The following is a 27,174-nucleotide window of genomic DNA, read 5'->3' as shown; positions in this document are numbered from 1 at the left end:
ACTTAAAATCCCAACAGCGATCACCATGGTATTTGATGCGTAATGCTTTGCTCAACCACACCTCACCTCCACCTTTTCCTGTCCTGGTCCCCAATAAAACCGTTATTCTCTCTCAGCCTGACCTCTCTCTTCCACTCTTAAGTCCAAAGGACACAAACTTAACAGGTATGGCGGACAACTGGTTTAGCCATTCATCGCCAGATCAGCTGGACCATGTAAAACACTATCTGGCCCTCTCTCCTCTACTAAAACTGCTCGCTATTCCAGGCCCATCCTGGAATACAAAAGATAACTCCCTCAATTTCTTTACTCAATTGTAATCTGCCTTTTCAAACCCCTCTCCCCCATCTCCTCCAACAATAAGTGTAAGGAGCTCAATAACTTCTTTGTTTATAAGGTTGAGACCACCAGATCAGCTATCTCTTCCAATTCCTTCCCTTCCACAGATTTACCAGGCCAAACTTCCTCTAAGGATCCCCCTAGCTCAAGCCCCTAGCTCAAGCCCTGAACTCAAATCTTTCTCCACTTTCTCGATTTCTGACTTCTTGCCCTCTCCAAGCTCAACTTGTCCATAAGACCCACCTCCTCCTCCTCCTCCCTTGACCTGCTCCCACTAAGTTGCTGATCACCCAATTTCCCCATCTGATTCCCATGTTGGCTGATATTGTAAGCATTTTTTTCTATTCAGATACGGTCCCTCTCCTTTAAAACTTCTATGCAATCTCTAACCTCTCTTTCCCCTCCAAAGTCCTTGAGCATGTTATTGTCCCCCAATCAATGCCCATCTTTCTTGGAACTCCATGTTTCAATCCAATCAGGTTTCTCCGCCCTCACCTGCGCACTCCATCCCACCCGCCATAATACCGTAATAGCTTTTGTCAGGGTCACAAAATACACCCTATATGACTGTAATAAAGGTAATCTGTTCCTCTTCATCTTGTCTGCAGCCTTTGACATGGCAGGCCATGCCATCCTTCTACAATTTCTCTCCAGTGTCACCCAGCTCAGTGGGACTGCTCTCACCAGGTTCCAGTCTTATCTATCTCACGGTAGCAAGAGGATCACTTGTAATGGCTTCTATTCTTGCTCCCATTCCATTATCTTTGGCCCCCTATTTTTCAGCTACCTGCTGTCCCTCAATGACATTACCTGAAAAAACAGCAGTTTTCACATGCACACTGCCAACCACCTACACTGTTGCTAAATTGTCAGACTGCTTGTCAGTACTGGTTGAGTAGAAATTTCCTCCAATTAAACACTGAATAGACTGAAGTCATTATCTTTGGTACCCTCCCCAAACTCCGTTCCCTAGCTACTAATTCCATCCCTCTCCTCCCCAACTGTCTTTGGCTTAACCAGACTGTTTGCAATCTTGGTATCATATTTCACACCAAGTTGATCTTCCAATCGTATATCCACACCATCCAGAGACCGTCTTATTTCCAGCTCTGTGTCATTGCCTGACTTCACCCCGTTGCAGTTCATATACTGCTGAAACTTTCAACCGTGCATTTGTTACCTTTAGACTTGAGTATTTCAATGCAATCCTGATTGGTCTCCCATATTCTACCCTCCATAAACTTGAGGTCATCCAAAACTCTGATGTCTTTGTCCCTACTTCCACCAAGTCATCTTCACCAATCACCACAAGCTTGCTGACTGACACTGGCTCCCTGTCTAGCAATGCTTCAATTTTAAAATGTATTTTTTTCACAAATTCTTCAATGGTCTTGCCCCTCCCTATCTCTAATCTCCCCCAGCCTTCCAACTTTCCAAGATATATGTGCTCATCTAATTTTGGCCTCCCAGACTTAATGTCACAGTCCTAAGGAGTGTGCACAACAGAAGGGCCTGGGGGTTCATGCACATAGATCTTTCATTGTGGCAGGGCAAATTGGGAAATTCAGTGGCATATGGGGTCAAGTGCCTCATAAATAGAGATGTGAGGACAAACGCTGAACATTTATAAAACTCTGGTTAGGCTACAACTAAAGAATTGCATCCAGTTCTAGTCATCACACCAGGAAGGATGAGAGCGTCCTTCAGAATGGGCAGAGGAGATTTACCAGAATGGTTCGAGGAATGAGGGATTTTAGCTACAAGGTTAGGCTGAATACACTGGGGTTGTTGTTCTCCTTGGAACAAGGGAGATTGAGCAGACATTGATAGAGGTGTACAGGATTATGATAGGTTTAGAGAAGGCAGATAAAGAAAAGCTGTTCCCATTAGCTGTTAATTCAAGGACAAGGGGGCACAGATTTAAGGTTTAGAGCAAGGGGTGCAGGGGGATGTAAGGAAGAACTTTTATTTTGCACAATGAGTGACAATGATCTGGAACTCATTGCCTATGGGGGAGGGGGGGTGGCAAAAATGGAGATGATCAATGATTTCAAAAGGAATTTGGATGGACACTGGAAGGGTATAGGGCTGGGTATGGAGAGAGGGAGTGGGACTGGCTGGATCGCTCTACAGATAAATGACATGGACTTGATGGGCTGATTGGCCTCTTTCTTTACCATAATGACTGTTAAACGCTCCTGATTTTAATTGTCCCACTTGTGGCCATACCTTCAGTTGACTAGACCCCAAGTTCTGGAATTTCCTATCAAAACTCTCTGCCTTTAAGACCCTCCTTTAAACCTACCTCTGAGAAAACTTTTGGCCATTTGCCTGAACACTCTTGTGTGGTCTGGCGTCAAATTTGTTTTATTACACTCCTGTGAAGCACACTGGCATGTCTTATATTACAGATGCTATATAAATACAGGCTATCAGAGTAACCATGCGAAAACAATCACAGTGGCATTTCTCAAACAGGATTAATAGCAGCTAAGTCATACTTTCCTCGGTAAGGCTTCCTACAGTCTAAATGGATTTACACAACAGCCAATGCTTACAATTAGGATGTCATTTAATAATCTAGGACACAAGTTCAAGTTGCTAGAGAGGACATGAATCCAGGTAATCCAATGCTAATTGACTGGTATATCCTTTTTCATATTCCACTTTGAGTGTCCCTTTTAAATATCATAATATATGAACTGTCAAGTGCTGGAATCTCTGAAAATAAGCAGAGAAATGCTACGGTAACAATTTTTAAAAAATTCATTCATGGGATGTGGACATCACTGGCTAGGCTAGCATTTTATTGTCCATCCCTAACTGCCTTTGTTCAGAGGGCATTTAAGAATCTACCACATTGCTTTGGGTCTGGAGTCACATGTTGGCCAGACCAGGTAAGGCCGGCAGATTTCCTTCCCTAAAGGACATTAGTGAACTTGATGGGTTTTTACGACAATCACCAATATTATTTAAAACATTCGTAAAACCAGAGGTTTTTTTTATTATATTGTACTCCACATTATACCAGTAGGACTCAATACTGATTTTCCACTTGCTCAGTGTTGCAAGTTATCATCCAATTCAAATGAGTTTTCTCCAGTTGGCTGGTAGCCTCAGTGCTGACAAGTTCAGAGGCACTGATTCATGCAAACTGAGCTGCCTTATGCCAATACTCTTCAATCTATTACTTTTTTAAACTTTGCTCTGTTTACAGTTAAAGAGAAGATAGCTCTAATTTGTTGAACTAAAAATGTTTGGAGTAAAGAGAAAATAATTGGTCGATATTTACTGTAAAATAATTACCACACTTCTGATTCTCCATTCCTCCCACATTCTCATTTGCTATTTATGTACTGCGGTAGTCAGTCATATACTAATAATATATGTAGGCACAAGAGCTGCTCTCTCACAGCTGCAATATGTAATGAGTTTACAAATTATGTGTAAAGTGAAACAGTAATGCTAGAAATATCAGCTCCAGTTATTAGCTATTCACTATAAACACACTCAGGGTGCTTTTTCTCTAGGAAAGCTGGACAAACAGAATCATTATAAAATACAAGAAATGGCAACAGAATAATACATACCCTTTCTGTTCATCTTAATTTCACTTAAAAAGCCAAAAGTGCAGCAGCATGCAACAATTAATTCTTAATTTAACTTGTCCTCCCTCTCACTCTTTTCAACTTTGGTGGCAGCCTGCACTATCACATTGGCCCTTCATTTCCAGTATATATTTAAGAACTAAAATAAAAGCAAAAAACTGCGGATGCTGGAAATCCAAAACAAAAGAAGAAATACCTGGAAAAACTCAGCAGGTCTGGCAACATCTGCGGAGAGGAGAACGGTTAACATTTCAAGTCCGAATGACCCTTCAACAGAACGAAGTAAAAATAGAACAGAGGTGAAATATAAGCTGGTTTAAGGGGAGGTGGGACAAGTAGAGCTGGATAAAGGTGGAGATAACCAAAAGATGTCACAGACAAATGGACAAAGAGGTGTTGAAGGTGGTGATATTATCTAAGGAATGTGCCAAGGGTAAAAAGCATGACAAGCAAGGTACAGATAGCCCTAGTGGGGGTGGGGTGGGGTGAAGGAATCAAAAAAGGCTAAAAGGTAGAGATAAAACAGTGGATGGAAATACATTTAAAAATAAAGGAAGTAGGTGGGAATAGAAAAATCTATATAAATTATTGGGAAAAAAAGGCGGGGGAAATCGGAAAGGGGGTGGGGATGGAGGAGAGAGTTCATGATCTAAAATTGTTGAACTCAATATTCAGTCCGGAAGGCTGTAAAGTGCCTAGTCGGAAGATGAGGTGCTGTTCCTCCAGTTTGCATTGAGCTTCACTGGCCGGGGGGGGTGAAGGGAAGATGTGTTTGGTGTGCCCTCACACCTTCTTCTTCCTCCCAGAAACATGGTAGGGTCCTCCTTGTCCTCACTTATCACCCCACCAGCCTCCACATTCAAAGGATCATGCTCCGCCATTTCCGCCAACTCCAGCATGATTCCACCACCAAACTCATCTTCCCTTCACCCCCCCCCGGCGGCATTCCACAGGGATCGTTCCCTCCGGGACACCTTGGTCCACTCCTCCATCACCCCCTACACCTCAAACCCCTCCCACGGCACCAACCAATGCAACCGCAGAAGGTGCAACACCTGCCCCTTTACTTCCCCTCTCCTCACCGTCCAAGGGCCCAAACACTCCTTTCAAGTGAAGCAGCATTTCACTTGCACTTCCCTCAATTTAGTCTACTGCATTAGTTGCTCCCAATGCGGTTTCCTCTACATTGGAGAGACCAAACGCAGACTGGGTGACCGCTTTGCAGAACACCTTCGGTCTGTCCGCAAGCATTACCCAGACCTCCCTGTCGCTTGCCATTTCAACACCCCACCCTGCTCTCATGCCCACATGTCCGTCCTTGGCTTGCTGCATTGTTCCAGTGAAGCTCAACGCAAACTGGAGGAACAGCACCTCATCTTCCGACTAGGCACTTCACAGCCTTCCGGACTGAATATTGAGTTCAACAATTTTAGATCATGAACATTCTCCTCCATCCCCACCCACTTTCCGATTCCCCCCCTTTTTTTCCCCCAATAATCTATATAGATTTTTCTTTTGCCACCTACTTCCTTTATTTTTAAATGTATTTCCATGAATTGTTTTATCTCTACCTTTTAGCCTTTTTTGATTCCTTCACTCCATCCCACCCCCACTAGGGTCATCTGTACCTTGCTTGTCCTGCTTTCTACCCTTAATTAGCACATTCCTTAGATAATATCACCACCTTCAACACCTCTTTGGCCTTTTGTCTGTGACATCTTTTGGTTATCTCCACCTATCACTGGCCCTCTATCCAGCTCTTCTTGTCCCACCCCCCCTTAAACCAGCTTATACTTCACCTCTCTTCTATTTATATTTAAGAACTGTTGCTTCTATTTTTCATATTGTTGCTACATAGACTTTAGTCTATTAACTGCAAAGTAAACATGAATCTAAAGTAAAAATTACATTGGATACCATTTTTGCAACAATTTGTTTTAGAGAAGGTGCAGAAAGGATTCAGATTCCAAGGATGAGGAACTTCAGTTACATGGACAGATTGGAAAAGCTAGGACTGTTCTCTTTGAAGAGTAGAGTAAGAGAAGATTTGACAGAGGTGTTTAAAATCACAAGGGGCCTGGGCAGAGTAGATAGGGAGAAACCCTAAGCGCTGGCAAAAGGATCTTTTATACACAAGGTTAGGAGGTGGAATGTACTGACTGAGAGAGTGTGGTGGAAGCAAATTCAACCATGGTTTTCAAAAGAGAATTCGACAACTAGGGGAGGCGATGGCATAGTGTAATTGTCGCCGGTCTAGTGATCCAGAGACCCAGGGTAATGCTCTGGGCTTCCAGGTTCAAATCCCGACACAATGGTGGAATTTAAATTCAATAAAAATCTGGAATTAAAAGACTAATGATGACCATGAAACCATTGTCGATTGTTGTAATAATCCATCTGGTTCACTAATCACCTTTAGGGAAGGAAATCTGTTGTCCTTACCTGGTCTAGTCTACATGTGAACCTCCAGACCCACAGCAATGTGGTTGACTCTTAAATGCCCTCTGAAATGGCATAGCAAGCCACTCAGTTGTATCAAACCGATACAAAGTCACAAAAAAGGAATGAAACCTGACGGACCACTCAGCATCGACCTAGGCACCGGAAACAACAACGGCAATCTTAGCCCTGTCGACCCTGCAAAGTCCTCCTTACTAACATCTGGGGGCTTGTGCCAAAATTGGGAGAGCTGTCTCACAGACTAGTCAAGCAACAGCCTGACATAGTCATCCTCATGGAATCACACCTTACAGGTAATGTCCCAGACTCCTCCATCACCATCCCTGGGTATGTCCTGTCCCACTGGCAGGACAGACCCAGCAGAGGTGGCAGCACAGTGGTATACAGTCAGGAAGGAGTTGCCCTGGGAGTCCTCAACATCGACTCCAGACCCCACTAAGTCTCATGGCATCAGGTCAAACATGGGCAAGGAAACCTCCTGCTGATTACCATGCACCGCCTTCTCTCAACTGATGAATCAGTGCTCCTCTATGTTGGGTACCACTTGGAGGAAGCCTTGAGAGAGGCAAGGGCGCAGAATGTACTCTGGGTGGGGGACTTCAACGTCCACCACCAAGAGTGACTCGGTAGCACCACAACTGACTGAGCTGGCTGAGTTCTAAAGGACATAGCTGCTAGACTGGGTCTGCGGCAGGTGATGAGGGAACCAACAAGAAGGAAAAACATACTTGACCTTATCCTCAGCAATCTGCCTGCTGCAGATACATCTGTCCATGACAGTGTCGGTAGGAGTGACCACTGCACAGTCATTGTGGGGGTGAAGTCCTGCCTTCACATTGAGTATACCCTCCATCATGTTGTGTGGCACTACCACCGCGCTAAATGGGATAAATTTCAAACCATTGAAGAACTCAAGACTGGGCATCGATGAGGCGCTGTGGGCCATCAGCAGCAGCAGAATTGTACTCGAACACAATCTGTAACCTCATGGACCGTCAAAGCCCCCACTCTACCAATACCATCAAGCCAGGAGAGCAACCATGGTTCAATGAAGAGTGCAGGAGGGCATGCCAGGAATACCTAAAAATGAGGTGTCAATCTGGTGAAGCTATAACACAGGGCTACTTGCGTGTCAAACAGCATTAGCAGCAAGTGACAGACAGGGCTAAGTGATCCCACAACCAACAGATTAGCTCTAAGCTCTGCAGTCCTGCCACATCCAGTCGTGAATGGTGGTGGACAATTAAATAACTGACTGGAGGAGGAGGCTTCACAAATATCCCCATCCTCAATGATGAAGGAGCCCTGCAAATCAGTGCAAAACAAGGCTGAAGCATTTGCTACAATCTTCAGCCAGAAGTGCTGAGTGGATTATCCATCTCGGCCTCCTCTGGAGGTCCCCAGCATCACAGATGCCAGTCTTCAACCAATTCGATTTACTCCATGTGATATCAAGAAACGGCTGAAGGCACTGGATAATGCAAAGGCTATGGGCCCTGACAATATTCCGGCAATATTACTGAAGACTTGTGCTCCATAGCTTGCCGCGCCCCTAGCCAAGCTGTTCCAGTACAGCTACAACACTGGCATCTACCCAGCTATGTGGAAAATTGCCCAGGTATGTCCTGTACACAAAAAGCAGAACAAATACAACCCAGCTAATTACCACCCCATCAGTCTACGCTCGATCATCAGTTAAATAATGGAAGGGGTCATCAACAGTGCTATCAAGTGGCACTTGCTTAGCAATAACCTGCTCACTGAAGCCCAGTTTGGGTTCCACCAGGGCCACTCAGTTCCTGACCTCATTACAGCCTTGGCTCAAACATGGACAAAAGAGCTGAATTCCCAAGGTGAAGTGAGAGTGGCTGCCCTTGACATCAAGGCAGCATTTGACCAAGTGTGGCATCATGGAGCCCTCGCAAAACTGGAGTCAATGGGAATCAGGGGGAAAACTCTCCGCTGGTTGGATTCATACCTAGCATAAAGGAAGATGACTGTGGTTGTTAGAGATCAGTCATCTAAGCTCCAGGACATCACTGCAGGAGTTCCTCTGGGTGGTGCCCTCAGCCGAACTATCTTCAGCTGCTTCATCAATGACCTTCCTTCCATAAGATCAAAAGTGGGGATGTTCACTGATGATTGCACAATGTTCAGCACCATTCGCGACACCTCAGATACTGAAGCAGTCTACGTCCAAACGCAGCAACACATGGACAATATCCAGGCTTGGCTTGAGAAGGGACAAGTAACATTCGCGCCACACAAGTGTCAGGCAATGACCATCTTCAACAAGAGAGAATACAAACATCTTCCCTTGATGTTCAATGGCATTACCATCACTGAATCCCGCACTATCAACATCCTCGGGGTTACCATTGACCAGAAACCGAACTGGACTAGCCATATAAATACTGTGGCTACAAGAGCAGGTCAGAGGCTAGGAATAGTGCGACGAGCAGCCCACCTCCTGACTCCCCAAAGCCTGTCCACCATCGACATGGGACAAGTCAGGAGTGTGATGGAATACTCCCCACTTGCCTGAATGAGTGCAGCTCCCACAACACTCAAGAAGTTCAGGACAAAACAGCCTGCTTGATTGGCACCACATCCACAAACATCCACTCCCTCCACCACCGATGCACAGTAGCAGCAGTGTGTACCATCTACACGATGCACTACAGGAATTCACCAAGGCTCCTTAGACAGCACATTCCAAACCCAAGACCACTGCCATCTAGAAGGACAAGGGCAGCAAATAGATGGGAACACCACCATCTAGAAGTTCTCCTCCAAGTCACTCACCATCCTGACTTGGAAATATTTCGCCGTTTCTTCACTGTCGCTGGGTCAAAATCCTGGAACTCCCTTCCTAACAGCACTGTTGGTGTACCCACACCACATGGACTGCAGCAGTTCAAGAAAGCAGTTCATCACCACCTTCTCAAGGGCAACTAGGGTTGGGCAATAAATGCTGGCCCAGCCAGTGAAGCCCACATCTCATGAATGAATTTTTTAAAAATTATCTGATGAGAGAAAAATTGCAGGGCCACAGAGAATAAGCAGGATTTTAGGAAACTCATGACTTTTCCCATCACTAATATCTGAAAAATCCTTTATGGCAAGTTAAAGGCAGGTTCAATTTCCAAAACAAAATCCAATCTTTCTCCCGCACCTCCCAACACCCCACCCCCACCTGCTTCCAGACAACACTCATCTTTGTTATTGTTTCACAGCTATGTCGTTGGGGTTTTCCAGTATCTTACCCAGATGGCCAATCTTTATTTGTGAGCACGGATTGTATCACTAGAATTACTTAACCATGATGGGCATCTTAGGTGAATGTGATTCTATTTTGTTCACCTGCTCGCCAAGGTTGCATGTTTCCCCAGGAGTCAGGCAGCAATCCAGGAGCTCCAGTTAGTTTCTTTCATTTGTCTCATCCTAAAATCCTGAGACCAAGCGTAGTGCTCCAAACCCATCACAGTTGCAATTAATGATCTCAGCATGCACATGAAGTAAAACAAAAACAGAATTACCTGGAAAAATTCAGCAGGTCTGACAGCATCGGATGCTGCCAGACCTGCTGAGTTTTTCCAGGTAATTCTGTTTTTGTTTTGGATTTCCAGCATCCGCAGTTTTTTGTTTTTATGCACATGAAGTAAACTTTGTGGCACTTCCTACCCTGTACTTTGCAGGTAAGGCATTTACCCACTGTATGTTTGAAGTGCTCTCAAATATTTTACTTTTTTTTGTTCACATTTCACCATCTTCTTTGATCAACTGTTTCCGAGAAGTTTACTTTACCCCTTTGTGGAAAACAACCTTTTTTTTTTAAACAGAGCTCATAAATCTATCCAAGATTTGAATATTGTTCCAATAAATGGGAAGCTTATACTAGCACCTCACACATACACCTGAATTGAACACAAGCAAATGTCCAACTGCTCCAATCTCTATTTTTGTCACACCTCTGTCAATGATACAACAGTCCCTGCACCTCTGAACCTGTGTTTTATTTCCTGAGCATTAAATGCATATATGTTCCCATAGAGTGTTCCTCCACTACATGAGAACAAAGCTCACAGTTGCTTAGATGCTATCTTCACTAAAATCTGAAAACTGAGCAACTCTCTCTCCATCTTATAATTTCACTTAAAAGGCCAAAGTGCGGCAGCATGCAACAATTAATTCTTACTTTAACTTGTCCTCCCTCACTCTTTTCAACTTTGGTGGCAGCCTGCACTATCATGTTGGTCCTTCATTCCCAGTATATATTTAAGAACTGTTGCTTCTACTTTTCATATTGTTGCAGTTAATCAACTAAAGTCTATGTAACAAAGTAAATATGAATCTAAAGTAAAAATGACATCAGATACCATCTTTGCAACAATTTGATTTAGAGGTGTAGAAAAGATTCAGATTCTTAGTATGAGGAACTTCAGTTACATGTATAGATTAGAAAAGCTGGGACTGTTCTCCTTGAAGAGTAGATTAAGCAAGGATTTGACAGAGGCGTTTAAAATCATGAAGAGTCTGGACAGAGTAGATAGGGAGAAACTGCATTGGCAAAAGAATCTTTTTTTACATAAGGTTAGGATGTGGAATGCACTGCCTGAGAATGTGGTGGAAGCAGATTCAACCATGGTTTTCAAATGAGAATTCGACAATTATCTGACGGGAGAAAAATTGCAGGGCTATAGGGAATAGACAGGAGAGTGGGATTTTAGAGAAGATAGCATGTCGGAGACCATGAGCTTTGTTCTCATGTAGTGGAGGAACATTCTCTGGGAATGTATATACATTTAATATTCAGGAAATAAAACACACAGAAAGGTTCAAAGGTGCAGGGACCGTTGTATTATTGAGAGAGGCGTGACAAAAAGAGATTGGAGCAGTTGGACTTTTTCTTGTGTTCAATCCAGGTTTATGTGCGAGGTGCTAGTATAGGCTTCCCATTTATTGGAACAATATTTAAGTTGCTCTTGCAGACAGTTGACATGAACACGATGGGCTGAATGGCCTCCTTCTGTACTGTAACCACCATGAAAAATTCCCTACAATAATTTATGATATTGTGCTTGCCCTATCAATTTACTAATTGTATCTCAGATTTCCACAGATTGGCTGGCTGGGTCCACGTGAGCAAACACAATCCAAACGTCGAATCCAAAATCATGGCATGTTGCTTCAGCTATAAAAATCTCACTATCTACTGTTCCTGCGGTAAGATTCTTAATTCCTTCTACACAAACATACACAATTCACTGCTGCTCCTCTAACACAATGAAGTCGATAGATTATCGTGTGCGACATTCCTCTAATGTACAGGCTAGCTAAATACAGCAAAGATGGTCTGGATTGGTGTAACCTTTATCTATAAAGTAAGGAACTTAAGCCAACTGTAGACCATCGTGCACATGCGTAAATCTTCACTGTTACAGTCAGTCACACTGCATTTCTATTAATTCTAGTTTTCAGTGTTAGCGATTATCACCAAACGTCTGGGAATGCTATGTGGGTCTGAGGGCGGATTAAATCGTGGCAACTCTCTTAAATATACACATCAATTTTTTTTCGAAAATTGGCACTTCTAGTTACACATTCAGCAAAATCGTATTAAAAGATTGGTTAAAAATACGGCACTGCATTTAAAAGCGGTTTACAGCACAATACGTCCAAAAATCCACTTGGCCAGTGCGTGACTAGTAACTCACTCAGGCAACTTTGCTTTTTTCCCTTTGGGGGTTAATACGTTTCTAAATTCGGCGACAACTGGATAAATCTGCATCCGTCTCAAACTCAGACAGAAGATAAAAGGGGTTATGAGCTCAACTGTCTCTGGGGATAAATGTTGTATCAAACCAACGGCAACTTGCACTCGGGGAATGGGGGCCACCCCTGTTTTTATAAAGCCAATGGTACAATCACAAACATGTCGAGAATGTTACCCGTTGTCATCAAAACTTCCAACACACCTTAACTGGACCCAAATGCAGAAAATAATTCTACACTCTATGACATAAATCTCATTGCATTTTCATGTGTCTTTAATTAATCTGCAAACCGCGAATACTACCTCCCTACTTGACATTCACTCAAAATCGTTTTCACGCTATAGCGGCAAAGCACATTAGTGCATCTGTTAGGACATATACAGTAACTTAATAAACATTAAATAAATATATGCAAACCGATGCTTTCATTACAGATACATGACATTAACGAGGTATCATTTCTAAAATACACACGTCGTTAAGGTCAGAACTTGTTCTATTATTAAACACAATGGCAATACATCGTGGAATCTGCTGACCTGCTAATGCAAACATAATCTGTCCAAGTCAGCCCACCGCAGAAACATGAAAGAAGATAAACTATTAAAAGTACAGTCTCTTTTCCAAAAGATTTGAGTAGTTTGGTGCAATTTAACCAACAATTCGCAACATGTCTAAAGCCCGTTCTTTCTATCTCCGTCGACGTTTTGGTAACCATCCGTTCTAATCGTTTTCTTTAATACACAGTATGAAATATAAAACCTCCCAGGTTATGAAAATTACTTGTAATCGTGAGTCTCTCCCCTCCCCACCTTTAATGAAGTTACAGTGTCTTCAAACGCATGCAATGCAGGAGGGCTGTTTTCCCCTTCCCTGTCTAAGTTCAGACTTGACCTGCTTGGTTCAGCTGCAGTTGCCCCTATTATTCTGCTCTGTACTCAGGAGACAACCCGGGCCAACGTTCGAACTGATTGTTGTTTTGCCCGCTCCGCGTTCCAACCGGCCAACACAACGTTCCAAAGCACTCTGAACAATGCAGAGCGGCCAGGCCCACTACACATGCGCGGGACACTCAGCTCCGGAGGGGCGGGGCTGACAAACACTGCTGGCGCTACCACTGTACCTATGTAGGGGGAAAGGAAATCACTGAAACAGCAAAAGTCTGAGCTGTTTCCCGTATTCTTCATTATAAGGATCATATAACATAGAATCTGAGATGACATATTTATATACGTTGAAAATGCTCTCTACTAAAGAGAGTTATTTTTTCCTGCTAGGTCTCCTCTGACAGGAACCCCTCTGTGTCTCTCTGGGCAGTGGCTTTGCTCCAGTTGCAGGCAGGAGGTTGCATTTTCTTTGCAGCGGGGCTGCTGGTGAGGAGTCTGAAGTCTGTGTCTGCTGACAAGCGGCTGTGTTTGAGCTCCTCTTTCCCCCCTTAAGCATTTAACTGTTGATCTGAAGCATGGCTCCTCACAAGAAAGGAGAGGTGACAGCCGAGGAGAGTGAATTACTGCAAGTCATTTCTGAAGGTGATGTAGGACTGGCAGCCGCGGCCCCGCTCTTTCTCAAAGACATCAGTGTTAATGGTTCGAGACTGGTTAGTGCGGAGGGGAGAAAAAAAAACAAAGAATTGACCGGGATATTTTCCCCCCTGTTAATCGATAAGGTGAATGTTTGGGGGTGGGCAGTGACGAAAACGGGTTGTCACGGCTAAATGGGGCCCAGCAGGATGGATGAATGAGCGCTGCCCTTTCACATTTCAGCATCTTATATTCCAGCACTTTCTAAACTCACAACACGTGGAACTTGCTTGAGGTTGAAACTTAACATGCATGTGAGGGTTCTGGCGAATAAAGGTCTCGGCTCTAATGGTCCGTCGCCCTTTGGAGTAGTTGCTGGCATGTTGGCTGTTGATGTGCGCCATGCTGCATTGGTCTCGTGTGTGTGTTTCTGTTGGTTCGTGTTTTTACAGCCGTCAACAGGAAGTTTTTATGTGTTGGGGAAGCAAACTTGTTAATCGTGAGCTAATTCCAAGGTTTAATAGTGTATTTGCTGGTGTGTCACACAGAAACAACCCCTCACATGGGAATGTGGTATAATGGCTTACGTTACATAGGATTTGGAAAATCAAGCCTGGATTTTCTAGGAATAAGTATGATATTGTACCTGATGGTAAAGTATGCAGGTATGCATTCATATATTCAGGGTTTGATGCTTAGCTCGATTGAGTTGCAGAGAAGCAAGCAGTCATTGATGGCGCTTCGCCCTTCAAACTGGTGGTGATGCACTCAGTTTTGAGGTGGTATTCACGAGGAGTTGCTAGTATTTCTAAGTCCAAAAACCTATTATTGTCAATAATTAGATGACCAATTATGACTGTCTTCCATATGGAGTATTGAGGTAAGTAGGAACTCTTTGGGGTCAACTTGATTTCAAGCCTGCCTGATCGGAAATTAGAATTAAGTCCATCATCTGTGGCAGATTGAGTGATTAACCAGTCAACCTGGTTCATTGATGGAACCTGGGAGGTTACGCTTATCACTGGAACCATCCTAGGGTATTGAAGGAGTTGCCCATGGAAATAGTGGATGCATTGGTTGTCATCTTTCAAAATTCTGTAGATTCTGGAACAGTTCCAGCAGATTAGAGGGTGGCAAATGTAGCCCCACTATTTAAAAAAGGAGGGAGGGAAAAAAACAGCGAATTACAGACCGGTTAACCTAACATCAGTAGTAGGGAAAATACTACAGACTGTTATAAAGGATGTGATAACAGGACACTTAGAAAATATCAACAGAATTAGAGAAAGTCAACATGGATTTATGAAAAGGAAATCATGTTTGACAAACCTACTGGAATTTTTTTGAGTGTAACTAACAGCATAGATAAGACAGAACCAGTGGATGTGGTATATTTGGATTTTCAGGAAGCTTTTGATAAAGTCACACAAGAGAGATTAGTGTGCAAAATTAAAGCACATGCGATTTGGGGTAATATATTGACATGGGTTGAGAATTGTTTAGCAGACAGGAAACAGAGTAGGAATAAATGGATCTTTTCCAGTGGTGGTGACTAGTGGGGTACAGCAGGGATCAGTGCTTGGGACCCAGCTATTCACAATGTATATCAATGATTTGGATGAGAGAACCAAATGTAATATTTCCAAATTTGCCGACGACACAAAACTAGGTGGGAATGTGAGCGGTGAGGAGAATGTCAAGAGGCTTCGAGGCGATTTAGACAAGTTGAGTGAGTGGGCAAATACATGACAGATGCAGTATAACGTGGATAAGTTTGAAGTTATCCACTTCAGTAGGAAAAACAGAATGGCAGAGTATTATTTAAATGGTGATAGATTGGGAAATGTTGATGTACAAAGGGACTTGGATGTCCTTGTACACCAATCACTGAAAGCAGGCATGCAGGTGCAGCAAGCAGTTCAGAATGCAAATGGCATGTTGGCCTTCATTGAAAGAGGGCTTGAGTACAGGAGCAAGGATGAATTACTACAGCTGTACAGGGCCTTGGTGGGACCACAGGTGGAGTATTGTGTGTAGTTTTGGCCTCCTTACCTAAGAAAGGATACACTTGCCAGAGAGGAAGTGCAGTGAAAGTTCACCAGACTGATTACTGGGATGGCAGGATTGTCGTATGAGGAGAGATTGTCCGACTAGGCCTGTATTCACTGGAGTTCAGAAGAATGAGAGAGGACCTCATTGAAATGTATAATACTCTGACAAGGCTGGATGCAGGGATGATGTTTCCTCTGGCTGGGGGTCTAGAACAAGGGGTCACAATCTCAGGATACAGGGTAGGCCATTTAGGACTGAGACGAGGAGAAACTTCTTCACGCAGAGGGTGGTGAACCTGTGGAATTCTCTAACACAGAAGGCTGTGGAGGCAAGTCACTGAATATATTTAAGAAGGAACTAGATAGATTGCTGGACTCTAAAGGCATCAAGGGGTATGGGGAGAGTACAGGAGTATGGTGTTGTGATAGAGGATAAGCCATGATGATATTGAAGGCTGAGCAGGTTCAAAGGGCTGAATAACCTACTCCTGCTTCTGTTTTCTATGTTTCTAATTCTTTCTCGCTTTTATTTTGTCTTTTTATTTATGTATTAATCAGATGTAGATGTCACTGACAACGTCAGCATTTATTGCCCATCCCTAGTTGTATTTGAGAAGGTGTTGAGTTAACTCCTTGAAGCACTGCAGCCCCTGTAGTGAAAGTGAACCCCCCCCCCCCCCCCCCCCCACCCCGGGCACTGTTGGATAGGGAGTTCCAGGATTTTAATCCATGAATGATAAGAAATAGGAGCAGAAGTAGATCAATCGGCCCATTCTCCACCATCCAGTAACATCATGGCTCATCTTCCACCTCAGCTACACTTTTGTGCATGATGCCAATTCCCTTAGTTTTCAAAAACCAGTTGATCTTTGACTTGAATACATTTGAGGTCTGAGCATCCACAGCTCTCTGGAGTAGAGAATTCAAAAGGTTCACAGCTCCTTGAGTGAAGAAATTTCTCATCTCAATCCTAAATGGCTGATCATTTATTTTGAGACCATGACTCCTAGTTCTGGGCTCCCCAGCTATGGGAGAGATCCTCTCAGTATCTACCCTGTCAAGCCCCTTAATAATTGTATATGTTTCAATGAGATCGTCTCTCATTCTTCTAAATTCTAGAGAATATAGGCCTACTCAACTCAATTTCTCCTCATAGGACAATCCCCTCATTCCAAGAATCAGTCTAGTGAAAGCTTGTTGCATCCCCTCTAAGGTAAGTATATCCTTCCTTAGGTAAGGAGACCAAAGCTACACACACTGCTCCAGGTGTGGTCTCACCAAGATGCATACAATTGTAATAAGACTTCTTTACTCTGATACTCCAATTCTTTTGTAATAATGCACCATTTGCTTTCCTAATTGCTTGCTGTACCTGCATGTCAACTTTGTGATTTGTGTACAAGGACACCCAAGTCCCTCTGAATACCAACATTGCCCAATCTCTCACTATTTAAAGAAAAAAATCTGCTTTTCTATTTTTCCCACCAAAAGTGAATAATTTCAGATTTCCTCACGTTATATTCCATCTGCCACGTTCTTGCTCAATCACTTAAATTGTTTAAATTACTTTGCAACTTCTCCGCATTCTCCTCACAGCTTACTTTCCCATCTAATTTGTATTGTCAGCCAACTTGGATACACTACACTTGGTCCCTCATTTGAGTCATTGACATAGATGGTAAATAACTGAAGCCCAAGCATTGATCTTTGCAGTACCCTTCTAGCTGCAGCCTTCCAATCCATTTATTCCCACACTGTTTTATATCTGCTAACCAGTCCTCAATCCATGATGATATATTGCCTTGATCCCATGATGCTAATTTTCTACAGCATCTTATTAAATGCCTTTGAAAATCCAAATACACTATCCACTGACTTCCTCTTATGCACTCATAGTTACAACTTGAAAAAATCCTGTCAAATATGATTTCTCTTTCATAAATCTATGTTGACTCTGCATGATCATGTTATGATTTTCGTAAACCCTTAAAATTACATTCCTAATAATATGCTTATAGCATTTTCCTTACTTCTGTTAGGTTAATTGCCCATAATTCTGTTTTCTCTGCCGCTCTTTATTTAAATAGCAGGGTATTTTTATTCATTCATGGGATGTGGGCATTGCTGGTAATGCAGCATTTATTGCCCATCTAGAATTGTCTTTGAGAAGGAGGTGGTGATCCATTCTCTTGAACTGCTGTGGCCCATGTTATAAAGATACACCCACAGTGCTGTTAGGGAGAAGTGCCACGATTTTGACCTAGCGATGATGGACAAATAGTGATATATTTACAAGTTTTGAATATTGGCAAACGTGAGGACCAAGAGGGAAAACTGGGTGGTCAGCAATTTAGTCGGAATAAGATCAAGGGAATAGGAGGTGGGTCTCATGGACAAGTTGAGCTCAAAAAGGGCAGGCATAGAGATGGAGATAAACTAAAGAAAAATGCAAGTTCAGGGCTAGGGCAAGGGGCGATTAAAGGAAGTTTGTCCAAGTGGACTAGTGGAAGGGAGGGATATGGCTGAGGCAGCTGATCAGATTGTCCCAATCTTAGTAACAAAGAAGTCCATGAGCTCCTCACACTTGCTGTTGGAGGTGAGGGTGAAAGGGACAGGAATGGAGTTTCAGAAAATGTTTTGCAGTAGAGAAAATAAGCCACGGGTTATCTTTGCTTTCCAGGATGGTCCTGGAATAGTGAGCAGTTTTGGCAGATGAAAGCAAGTCCTGATGGTGTTTTTTAAGTGGTCAGGTTAGTGGATGGTGGTGGTGGATGGCTAAACCAGTTGTCCACCATATCTTTTCAAGCCTGTGTCCCTTAGACTTAAGGGAGCAAGAATGAGAACCGTACCAGGGGCAACAGTCAGTGAGAGAGAGCCATGCTTTTATTGGGGACTAATGTATCAAAAGTGAAGGTGAGGGCATGGTTGAGTGCATCAGTAGCTGCAGAAATGTGGTGGATGAAGGGCCAAAGGCTAGATGGTTCAAATTTTAAAGTGAGGTTGCAAGTGAATTAGGGCATAGTTCTTTTGCAGGGTTGAATACAGAAGGAGGTAGGATTGGGGTGTGAAAGGGTAATACAAGGAATTGACCAGAGGTGGCCTTATCTGTAATTCATTCAGTAGGTTGAATAAAACCACATGAGATGACAAGGTCAAGTGGGGTGGCCGTGACTATGCGTTGGGGAGTTTACATGGAGGCAGATATTTCCGGAAGTTAGGAGGGCAGTAAACTCAGAGGTGAGAAAACATGAGTTGAGTAGGAGTTTGAAATCACTGAGGATAAGAAGTTGCAAAAGAATTTTTTTTTAAAGCCAGTGGTGTGCAAAAGGCAGTGGTACTGACCATACTCAGCCATCCCATGCTTGCAAACTCAGAACATAATATCCAAGGTTAGATGTGAATCTGTGTTTGGACAGCACTGGCTGAGCAATCCCGAGTGTGCTAAGAATTACACTGTCAGTTGGGCTTGCAATGGGGCCCACTTACAAATATATGTAACTCCTAAGAAGTGTATGCAAGGATATGTCCTCTGCAGGCAAAAGGAATCTATCCAAGCACTGCACCTTTTTTGAATTAAACAAAAGCATGGGGGAGCAGTAGTTCTGTGGTACATTTTGCATGCCAATGCTTTGACCAATCAGTATAACTGTTGCTTCCTTTGAAATTTGACATTCTTGTGAATCTGCCCTGATGACTGCAAGATGAAAAGCTTCAACAGCGTGACTCTTTTTTTCAGCAATACTTGAGTTCGGTACTACCAAGTGTCTCTTTGGATGTCTGTTGCTTATTGCGAATTAATTATGTAAATATTTGCCCCTGCCTGTGTGCCATCATATCTTTTAATTTAGTTTCCCAATCTATCTAAGCTAACTTGTTCCTCATAGCTATATCATTTGCTTTAAGATTTAAGACCTTGCTTTCATATTTAAATAAAGCGCTCTCAAACCAAGTACAAAATTCTATTGTATTATGATCATTGTTACCCGATGACTCCTTTACAACAAGATTATTAATTAACCCTGTCTGATTTCAAAATATTAGATTTAAATTGATCTGTTCCCTAGTTGGTTCCTTGACACGCTGATCTAGAAAATTATCTTGAATGCATTCCATGAATCCATCCTCCACATTATAATCACAAATTTAGTTTGTCCAGTCTGTATGAAAATTATTGATTATTGCGTTACCCTTGTTACATGCATCTCTTTAATTTCCTGATTTTCGTTCTGCTCAACACCACAGTTACTTTAGGGGTCCAATAAGCTGCGTGCAATATTGTTTTATACCTCTTGTTTCTTAGCTCCACCCAAATTTCTACATTGCGATTGCCTGAGTTAAAGTACTTCCTTTCTGCAGCCTTTTTCCCTTCATTTATTATCAGGGCTAACTCTCCTCAATTTACATTTTTTCTTTCTCTTCTGGAAGTCAGGTATCCTGGATTAGTTAAATCTCAACCGCGGTCACTTTGCAGTCAAGTCTCCATAATGGCTATTGGATCAATCCATTAACTTCTGTCAGTTTTATTGATTCATCTGCATTTTTGCAGATGCTTCATGCAAGTATAAGTGCCGTTAGCTGTTTTACTAATTTTCTTTTATGTCATCCGAGTTATTAATGCCCCACCCCAGCTTTGTTAAGCCTTCTGTCACTTTCTGACCCACTCTGCTTATCTTTTTATTACCCAAATCTCCACCCTGCTATCCAGCCTTGACATTTCTGTTATTGCTTTTAAATTTTCCCTTTACTAGTTTAAAGTCCTATGTACCACCCTAGTTATTTGATTCACCAGGGCACTGACGCCAGTCTGGTTTAAGTGGAGCCTGTTCCGGTGAAACAACTCCCTCTCTCTCGCCAGAACGGGTATCAGTACCTTATGTATAAAACAGCGGCTTCACTCATCTGTCTTTCAGACAGACATTTTACCCAATCTGTTTCCCTGCAAGTCAACCATCTATAAGTTCTTGTGTTTTAATTTCAAACCTAGCCCCCTCAGCTTTCTCAGCAGAATCTAGTTCCTAGCTCTGCCTATGTCATTAGTTCCTACTTGGACCACAGCAACTGGATTCTATCCTCTCTCTCCCAAATTCTTCTCCAGCTGTGAGGACATGCCCTTAACCCTGGCGTCAGGCAGGCAATATGACCATTGTTACTTCAGGCTGCAGAGAACAGTATCAAGTCTATAATGACTCATATGAATGTACAAATTAGGACCAGGAGTAGGGCATTCAGCCCCTCCAGCCTGCTCCGCCATTTGATAAGATCATGGATGTTCTGATTGTGGCCTCAACTCTACTTTCCTGTCTACCTGCCATACCTTTGACTCCCTTGCCAATCAAGAATCTATCGAACTTGGCCTTAAAAACATTCAATGGCCCTGCCTCCACAGCTCTCCAGGGGAAGAAAATTTCACAAACTAACGACCCTCTGAGAGAACAAACTTTTCCTCATCCCTGTCTTAAATGGGAGACCCCTTATTTTTAAATTGTGCCCCCTAGCTTTAGCCTCTCCCACAAGGGGAAACATCCTCTCAGCATCCACAATGTCAAGTCCCCTCAGGATCTTGTATATTTCAATCAGATCACCTCTCATTATTCTAAACACCAATGGATACAGGCTCAACCCACCTATACATTTCTCATTAGATGACCCTCTCATCCCAGGAATCAGTCAGGTGAATCTTCTCTGATTTGCTTCAAGTGCTATTATATCCTCTCTCAAGTAAGGGGACCAAAACTCTGCACAATACTCTAGATGTGATTTCACCAATGCCCTATATAATTGTAACAAAACTTCCCTTCTTTTATATTCCATTCCCCTTGCAATAAACGGCAGCATTCCATTTGCCTTCCTAATCACTTGCTGTACCTGCATACTAACCTTTTGTGGCTTATGCACCAGGACACCCAGATCCCTCTGTACTCTCAAGTTTTGCAATCTTTCTCCATTTAAATAAAATACTGTTTTTCTATTCTTCCTGCCAAAGTGGACAAGTTCTCATTTTCCCACATTATACTCCATTTGCCAAATGTTTGCCTGCTCACTTAATTTATAAAAATCTCTTTGTAAACTCTTTATGTCCTCCTCACAATTTATTTTCCTAACTAACCTTGTGTCATCTGCAAATTTAGCAACCAAACGTTCAGTCCCTTCATCATAATCATTTAGATTGTAAATAGCTAAGGTCTCAGCACTGATCTTTGTGGCACTTCACTGTTTATAGCTTACCAATCCAAAAAAGACCCATTTATCCCTACTCTCTGCTTCCTGTTAGTCAATCCTCTATCCATGCTAATATGTTATCTCTCTACAACATGTGCTCTTATCTTGGCACCTTATCAACTGCCTTTTGGAAACCCCAGTGCACCATGTTCACCTTTATCCATGTTACTCATTTCTTCCTCAAATAACTCGAATAAATTAGTCAAACATGACTTCCCTTTCACAAAACCATTTTGACTAACAGATGTTAGGTTAACTGGCATGTAGTTACCTGCTTTCTGTCTCCTCCGTTTTAGTTCAGCTGAAGACTGTCTCAACGGTAGAGCTCCTACTTGCCCTAGTACTGGTGCCAGTGGCCCCATGAACTGAAACCCAGCAATCTCCCACACCAATCTTTGAGCCATGCATTCAACTCCCTAAGCTTATTTACTCTTTCACAGTTTGCTCGTGGCTCAGGTAATTATCCAGAGGTTATTACCTTTGAGGTTTTGCTTTTTAATTTAGCCTGTAGCTGCTCGTGCTCCCTATGCAGGGCCTCTTTCCTGGTCTTATATATGTTGGTATCCATGTGGACCACAACAACTGGATCCTCCCCCTCCCTCTGCTCTCTATCACTACAGCATCCCCTCTCACTCCCCCTACTTGAATGGCCTCCTGTATTATGGTGCCATGAACAGTTTTCTCATCCACCCCGCAGACCTTTTCCCTTATCTACACACAGGCAGCAAAAAAACCTTGTAGTTTTTAAATAAGGGTAAAGGCCGAAACTCTAAGGCACTGTACTTGGGGTCCTCCTACCTGCCCGACTCTCAGTCATACCCTTCTGTCCACGACATGGACCATTATCTTAACTAAAGGTTGTGCTTACCTCCTGGATCAAAATGTCCTAAGTAACCCTTCCACTCTGCACCCCAATATCTGCAACTTGGACTCCAGCTGAACAATTCTGATCTGAAGTTTGTGATGCACCGACTGCCTATGTGTTTGTCCGTGTACATTATGCTCTCCTCAAACTCCCACTTGCTACAGCCATGGCACGCCACCTGCCCTGACAACCCTGTCTGTCTTTGATTTATTTAATTAATTAAAGTTTATGTGTTTACTCACATACATAAGATATACAGCACAGAAACAGGCCATTCTACCAAACCGGAATGCCGTGTAGGTTTACTAGAATAATATCTGGTCTCCAAGGGTTAAATTGAGGAGGAATCACACAAACGAGAGTTATATTCCCTTGAATTTGGAACGTTAAAAGGTGATTTGATCAAAGTTTTCACCGTACTAAGGGAAACAAATAGGGTACATGGAAATTGTTTCCAATGGTTGGCAAGTCTATGTCTAGGAGGCATGATCTAAAATTTAGACCAGAACTCTTGGGAGTAAAATTAGGAAACGCTTAAGAAATTTGGAATCTATCATAAATGGCAATTGATGCCAGATAAATTGTTAATTTTAAATCTGAGATTGGTTACGAAAATCTATCAAAGGTATTAAGGGATATATTGAGTCAGGTTGCAGATCAGTCATGATCTCATTTTAATAGTGGAATAGGTTTGAGGTACTAGATGGCCTACTTCTCTTCCAATGTCTTTAACAAGTGATTCAGATTTATCAGCTCAAACTACAGTAGGATCTGTCCAGACACTTGGTTCTTGTTGTTGAAGTTAAGTTCTCGGCAAGTAGAAATATGGGACATAGTGCACACTCTAGACAACTGAAAAGTAATTTGGGTCCCTGTCAACATTTCCGTTACAAAATCCTGTGTAAACTTGTCACACTGTTATTACATCCTCCTACCAATGGAGATGCTCTAGTTCCACCATTTGCAGGGTGTAATTATAATACGATCAGCATTTTCCATTTATAAATATGCATGTAGAGTTGGAATGTATGAGATTAAAATGGGAACTAAATTATATTTTCACACCATATCCAATAATCCCCAGGTTTTAGCCTTCCTTCACCTGAAGGCTATGTTTGGATGCAATGCTAGAGGAGATCAACTTGATTTCTTTTTTTTTTACTTACTGCAGGAAATGTTCAGGAGGCTGGAAGGTTGCTAGGCAGTAAAAATGTCCGTGTCAACTGTTTAGATCAGGTAAGATTACTTAAAATGAATTTTTGTTTCAGTTAATAATACAAGGGTATTATCAGTTTCCTTCAATGGGAATGTGCACTTTCAGTTTTGATTCTCATTTCGTATCTTTGGACGATTTTCTTCTTCCACACACATTTCATATGGAAAAGTGAAATGTTATGTCTGAGAAGTTCCTTTTACATTATACGCAATATTTCAACTCTCTTTATGTTTTGTGCCTCATATCAATATACATATTCTGTATGTGTGCATCACTGATTTTGTTGACAATATATCACTATGCTGAAGTCAGAAGGTCACGGGCTCAATTCCCTCTACAGAGAGTTAAGCACTTAATCCAGACTGACAGTTCACTCAGTTTGGAGGGAGTGCTACACTGTTGGAGATGTTGTCTTTCGGATGAAACGATAAACTGAGGTTCCATCCACCTACGGGTGACTTTCCACTATTTGCTACTGAAACAGGTTATCTGATCACTTATATTCATGCTGTTTGTGTGATCCGGCAGGGCACAAACTGGGTGTCACATTTCTCTTCATTATAAAGTTAACAGCGTCTTACAATACTTCCTTTTCTGTAAAGCGTTTAGGGACATCCTAAGGATGTGAATAATACCAAATATTTTTCATTTGGCTTTTCTTTCCTTTCAAGAAATAAATATTGAAGGGGACCAGTAGGTTGTCATAGTTCAGGATTCTGACCATTTTTTTCCTACAAATGTGGTGCAGACATGAGCTTTCTTAAAATGCATTTTGAGTAGAAGCTTGCCTAAAAGTGTACAGCTTACCTAGGTGTCATGCAGCATTGTCGACCCAGTGGCTGTCAATAGGTGTTTTCAATGTGAGATGTGAAGTTAATTCTCTTGGGACCAAATTAGCACCTTAGTTCTCATATACTTTGCTAGTGTCTGCAGAAGGGCTTTTTAAAAAACTGGCACTGACTAATCTTCAGTAAAGCAACAGGCTGAAAAAAGAATCCAGGCAGCAGAAGGGCTGTGGGGGAGAATTAACCTTGTACCATCAGTAGGACAGATAGCAGAGCAAATCTGTCTTTCTAAGCTATGTGAATATGTCAAAGGGGATTGATATATTTGCCTGCCCTTTATTTTTGTGAAAGTACATAAAGAAAAGTTGAACTGAATGTACCAAGTGCCGTTTGTTATACTCTGTGTATTGCCTGTCTTACCTACTGCAGAATGAAGCAAATTAAATCAAACAACAAAGTGAGTAGGAGCAGTGAAAAATGGAAGGTAGAATAAATTCAATAAGCCACATTAAGTTAGACAGGTGAAATAGATTGGGAGAGGCATATTCAAAAAGAGCAGTGGAGGTGGAAAGCCTTGATGTGAGCTAATTGTTTAAAAAAAAACCTCATTGTCCATTGGAGTCCACATTTCTAACACTAATGAGTGATATAAAGTATATATTGTGCATCAAGCTTCAGCATACATAAATGTAAGGGTTTATAGAAGAACAAACTCAAAACCATATGTTCATTGCTGGGTTATAAGCATCTTTTTCTACATGGTTTAACAGAGGTGAATTTCAGGTGGCAAAAATTGTTTCAAAGCAAAATAGAAGCGGGAATAAAGGGGCCAAGAACAAAGGAAAATTCGCAGCAAATGAAACAATCAAAAGCTTGATCAAAAGACATGTTTCTTTAAAATGTCTTGAGGAACAATTCCAGATTTGAGGGAACTTTTGGAAGATTATAGAATGGTTACAGCACAGAAGGCGTCCATTTGGCCCATCAAGTCTATGCTGGATCTCCATATGACTTGCCCCCTTTTTTTTACTTCTAGGACATATTGTTGCAGAGAACTGTCCCAGACACACTCAAGAAATTCACTATCTTTCTGACATCTGCTGGTCTGGTTATACCAATCTATATGAAAATTAAATTGTCCCATTAAAACAACTCTGCGCTAATCTAAGAATTTGTACAAGCTAATACTTCACAGCAGCTATCAGGGGCCTATACACAAGTCCTGCTACAGTATTAAATCTATTTCCATTTCTTAATTCTACACCCAGTTTCCACTACCTGCTTACTCTGGTTTTATCCTCTCTTATCATGGAAATGATTTCATCCATAATCATTAAGGTTACTCTTCCCTTTAAGCAATTTCCCCATCTTTCCTGATGACCTTATATATTTGGTTCTCAGTCTTGATATTTCGCAGCCATGTCTCTGTAATGGCCACCATGATTAAACCTCCAAATTTAATTACTGTTGGCAATTCATTTAGTTTGTTTCTCAGTGTGTTTGTCTAAAGAATGCTATTTGGGCCACACACCCCAACTTGTCCTTCTGCTCTGATGTTTTCTTTTGCGTTTCCTATTTCCATCTTCTGGTTTGATTATATTTTATAGTTTTCCCTTTACCTGTAGTACCAAAAGCACGTTTTCTGACTATCACTTTACTCTCTTCCCTTTTGTTATTTTCTGGAAGGATTGTCTATACTACCTTCTCCAGCCGAGCATTCGTCATTCACCTGCTGCCCTCCGCCCCCCCACAACCCATTATTAGTTTAAAGTCCTGTGACTGCCATATTTATCCTTTCCACTAGGACTCTGGTTCCAGCTTGGTTCATGTGGAGCCCATGCCAACAGTGCAGTTCTTTCCTGTCCTGGTACTGGTGTTGAGCCCCGTGTAATGGAACCCCTCCTCCCCACACCTTCGGCCACATATTTACCTCTCTAATCTGATTGTGCCTGTGTCTTGGGTAATAGCCCAGGCATCATACCCCTTGAGATTCTGTCCTTTAATTTATCCCCTAGTTCCTGGTACTCTCCAAACAGGACCTCTTGTCTACCCTTCCCTTTATTGTTCGTCCTAATGTGGGGGACCACGATGACTGGATCATCCCCCTCCCTCTCCATTATTCTTTCAATTTGGTTTGCGATGACCCTCACCTTGGCACAGGTAGGCAACAAACCATCCTGGTCTCTCAATTCCATTTCCAAAGGAATTGTTTGACTTTGATTATTCAGCAGGTTGCTTCTTTTGCTAATACTTGCTTTGCTCCTACATTGTTATATTTGTGTGATCTTACTGTTAAACATATATTCTCTACTGTTTGGGGGAGGGACAAAAACA

At 42.3% G+C, this 27,174-nt stretch overlaps 2 protein-coding genes across 5 annotated transcripts in view; one reads left to right on the top strand and one right to left on the bottom strand.

Annotated features, from left to right (window-relative positions):
- Positions 1-13,254, bottom strand: part of bzw2 (basic leucine zipper and W2 domains 2) — an 85,259-nt gene extending 72,005 nt beyond the window's left edge. The window contains exon 1 of one of the 2 annotated variants that reach the window (XM_078538843.1): positions 13,079-13,254. The gene's annotated coding sequence lies outside the window, so the exon portion shown is untranslated. Of the gene's footprint in view, positions 1-12,996 lie in introns of both variants that reach the window. The other variant, XM_078538844.1, reaches the window with a different exon arrangement.
- A 277-nt stretch (positions 13,255-13,531) lies between these two features.
- ankmy2a (ankyrin repeat and MYND domain containing 2a) overlaps positions 13,532-27,174 on the top strand; it is a 67,876-nt gene continuing 54,233 nt past the window's right edge. The window contains exons 1-2 of one of the 3 annotated variants that reach the window (XM_078538839.1): positions 13,532-13,713; positions 24,011-24,075. In XM_078538839.1, the coding sequence (XP_078394965.1) occupies positions 13,647-13,713; positions 24,011-24,075 (132 nt within the window). In that variant the 5' untranslated portion in view covers positions 13,532-13,646. Of the gene's footprint in view, positions 13,851-24,010; positions 24,076-27,174 lie in introns of all 3 variants that reach the window. The other 2 variants (XM_078538840.1, XM_078538842.1) reach the window with 2 other exon arrangements.

The sequence above is a fragment of the Cetorhinus maximus genome, chromosome 3 (assembly GCF_964194155.1).
Source record: "Cetorhinus maximus chromosome 3, sCetMax3.hap1.1, whole genome shotgun sequence".
Taxonomy (NCBI): domain Eukaryota; kingdom Metazoa; phylum Chordata; class Chondrichthyes; order Lamniformes; family Cetorhinidae; genus Cetorhinus; species Cetorhinus maximus.
The sequence above is the reverse complement of the archived record's forward strand: the minus strand, read 5'-3'. Positions and strand labels throughout refer to the sequence as shown.